Source organism: Apis dorsata, unplaced genomic scaffold (genome assembly GCF_000469605.1).
Source record: "Apis dorsata unplaced genomic scaffold, Apis dorsata 1.3 scaffold_631, whole genome shotgun sequence".
NCBI lineage: Eukaryota > Metazoa > Arthropoda > Insecta > Hymenoptera > Apidae > Apis > Apis dorsata.
In genome coordinates, this window is record NW_006263826.1 from 1406690 (window position 1) to 1410029 (window position 3340).

Here is a 3340-nt window from a genome sequence, read left to right on the forward strand (position 1 = left end):
TATTATACATATTAGTTAATATATATAATAATTTACTTAAAAATTTTTATCTGTCTATTATGAATATTTTTTAAAGATTGATCTATCTTAAAGAAAATTGTAATAATTACCGGAAAGCGCTATAGCAACTGTATTCACTCCACCAAGAGGCTTTAAAGTATCCCGCGCTTTTGTCCCGAACAATTTCTCAAGATAATTTGGACCATGACTTGCCAACAATGATTGCAGAAAACTAGCAGTTTCCTCTACTGGTGGTCTTTTCGCTAAAACAAATAATAAAACATTTTAATCAAATCTTAAATACTTATATAAACATTTTTTATAATTATCTAATGTCTAATTTAATCAATATTATTTTGTATTATTTTTGATATATTATAAGAATAAAAATTATTGTTATTTATATTTATTAAAATAATCAATTTCTACTTATATATGTTATAAATAAAGAATGGGGAATCAATGTTACAATATATAAATGAATATATTAATCTAGTAATCTTAATTAGTTAAAACAACTAAACAGTAATTATAGACAAGCATAAATCAGATATGCCTAAAACTCGATATATTTGTGTAATGCAAAAACTTTTTCGAAATCTATTCCAATTCAACCAATTTCAATTTTCAATTTCAATTTTCATTATTATATATTTCATAAAATATTTATATTTCATTAAGTTAATTTTTTATTTTAAAATTTAATTAATTAAAGAATTAATTTTAAAACTTAATAAGAATTATCATTTTATATTATTTTTATATTTAATAAGAATAAGAATACATTATTATTACAAAAAAAGAGTCCAGAAATAAATTCAAAAATTAAATTTTATTATAAAAAATAATAAAATTAATTAAAGAAAATTAGAAAATTTTACCAGCTGTGCATAATCGCGAATCTTCATCATATCCATCTTGACAATCGGGAGCTCCATCACATAGATATTGAATCGAAATACATGTATCGTCTCCTGGACATTTGAATGGCTCATATGGACGACAAGCATCTCCTATAATAATAATAATATTGATGATGATGATGATGATGATGATGATGATGATGAAATAAAATAATAACAAATTTTATCACTTTTATCATCACTTTATATAATTAATTTATTTTAAATAAAAATTTTTTAATATGTAATATATTGTATGCATAAAATGTATAGATATGTGTATCATACATATCTCCATTTCATGTATATGTTGAATACATATCATATATGAGAACACAGGTTATACAAGATATATATATATATTCGGAACATTAGAAATTCAATTTTACGGAATAAAATAAATATAAAAGTTGAACAGATAATTCAAAAATATCAATTGAAACTTATTTATTAAATTATAAGCAATTTAAATTTGATTTTAGATAAAGAAAAATAGGAGTGAAATGTGACAGTGTAACTAAAAACGTTTCATTCTATTTTTATTTTATTTTGTCTAACGCAAATTTCAATTATTTATAATTTAATAAATAAACTTCAAATAACATTTTTGTATAGAATTTTTGTATTTGTTTTGGCTTTTAAAATCGATTCTCCAAAGATAAGGATATTATGAACCTTATCATCTTATATATGATTATTGAATATGTACATTAACTTCGTAAATAGTAATGCCAAAATTAGCATACATAGCAATTATTAGTGGTTATATACATTGATTGATGAATATTCTTAATTAACCGTATCATCAATCATTTTCTCAATCAATTGATAATATTTTAAAAACATTTAAATTCGCGAAATTATATAATTCTTCGAGTCTTCTACAATTCGTAACTACAAGAAATTTCATGTTGTTTATTATTCAAAGGATTTACCATTGATAAAATAACATCTATTGCTGGCATAAATTATCACATTGCGTTGAATAAACCACAACGTCTGTATCACGAAGATGAATCGTGATATGTTTAATGTAGCACGTGGACTCAAATTGCCACTTCAATGATGTTATCCATCAACACAATGGATCATTGTATCAAGATTAAAACTTACATGATATATCATAGACTTTGGATAAAAATGATTTATCAAAACGACCATAAAGAAAACATATATTTTAAGAAAAATATTCTTGGATAAATGATATTATGTGCGTGTATACATTCATAAATTATTCCAATATAATATCTTATTTATGCAAAATAATATAATTATATTACTATCAAATGCAATTAATTTTATAATCTAAATAGTTTAGAATCTAACAATAAGGTGTATTAATTGAATTAATTAAGATTATATTCGTTTCCCATTGATTAAGTTTAAAACATGAATAAATACTTACCTGAACGTTTCGTGTTGAAATGACCATAAAATCGACTTAAGTCGATCGCCATGACGGCACGCGGAAAAAAAACGCAAGCACTTAGGGCGAGGCTAAGCGCAGCTACACTAGTGCAAAGTCTTTGAACCATTCTTAGTCAATAGATATTATAATTAAATTAATCTTTCAAGAAGACAAGTTTCACGCGCACTTCGCGATTTTCTTTAATTACAATATAAGAACACAAAACTACTCTCTATCAATAATATCAAAGAATATAATTTCCGAGAATATAATTTCTTTGCTGAGTATTATATTATAGTGATAATTCCTGACACACTGTTTCTTTAAACAAATATACACATATGGTTTCTTTGCTTCTACTTTTTCACTTTTATGATTTTTTTTTTTCGTTTTCACAGCCACCTATCGTCTCCGTTTGACACCGAGTGGCTGACGCGTGACGCGAGTATACAAGCACTATGAACACACCTGCGTACTTATCACATACTACATGTCAAATACGTAAAGACCCCACTCCTTTCAGCCGTGTGAGCTCAATAGTGGGAGAGTACGTAAAATATATTTGACCAATCAGTCAGCAGGTCTTGTTGGTTACGACCAATTAAAATTGGCGATATCAAACGTTCTACTCTGAAACACCCACGCGACCCTTTTCTACCACATCTCATCGATTTCAACCTCCTCATACTCGTACGTAAAGTTTGTTTATCATTATAATTCAAGCAACATAAATACTTTTGGGAATTAAAGTATATAAATTTCATGAAATTTTGGAGAATACTCTATTTAATCTATTAATTCCTAAAAATTTAATCACGAACAAATTTTTCTTTCTCCATCCTTCATATCTCGAATTATTTCTTTATATGTGAGTAGGGACAGATATTTTTATAAATTTTTTAAGTCATATATAAATCATATTTTTAAAAAATTTAAAAAAATAAAAATTTTTTAATTGATTTGAATTATTTAATATTAAAATTTTAATAAATAACATATAAAATAATAACAAATAATAAAAATAAAACAG

General features: G+C 24.8%; 1 protein-coding gene across 1 annotated transcript in view; it reads right to left on the minus strand.

The window, feature by feature from the left end:
• LOC102673257 (prohormone-4) overlaps positions 1 to 2810 on the minus strand; it is a 3628-nt gene extending 818 nt beyond the window's left edge. Inside the window, exons 1-3 of the mRNA XM_006621688.2 lie at positions 2308 to 2810; positions 882 to 1013; positions 111 to 263 (exon numbers count right to left, since the gene is read on the minus strand). Of these exons, the coding sequence (XP_006621751.1) occupies positions 111 to 263; positions 882 to 1013; positions 2308 to 2437 (415 nt within the window). The 5' untranslated portion in view covers positions 2438 to 2810. The remainder of the gene's footprint in view (positions 1 to 110; positions 264 to 881; positions 1014 to 2307) is intronic.
• Between the last annotated feature and the right edge of the window lie 530 nt (positions 2811 to 3340).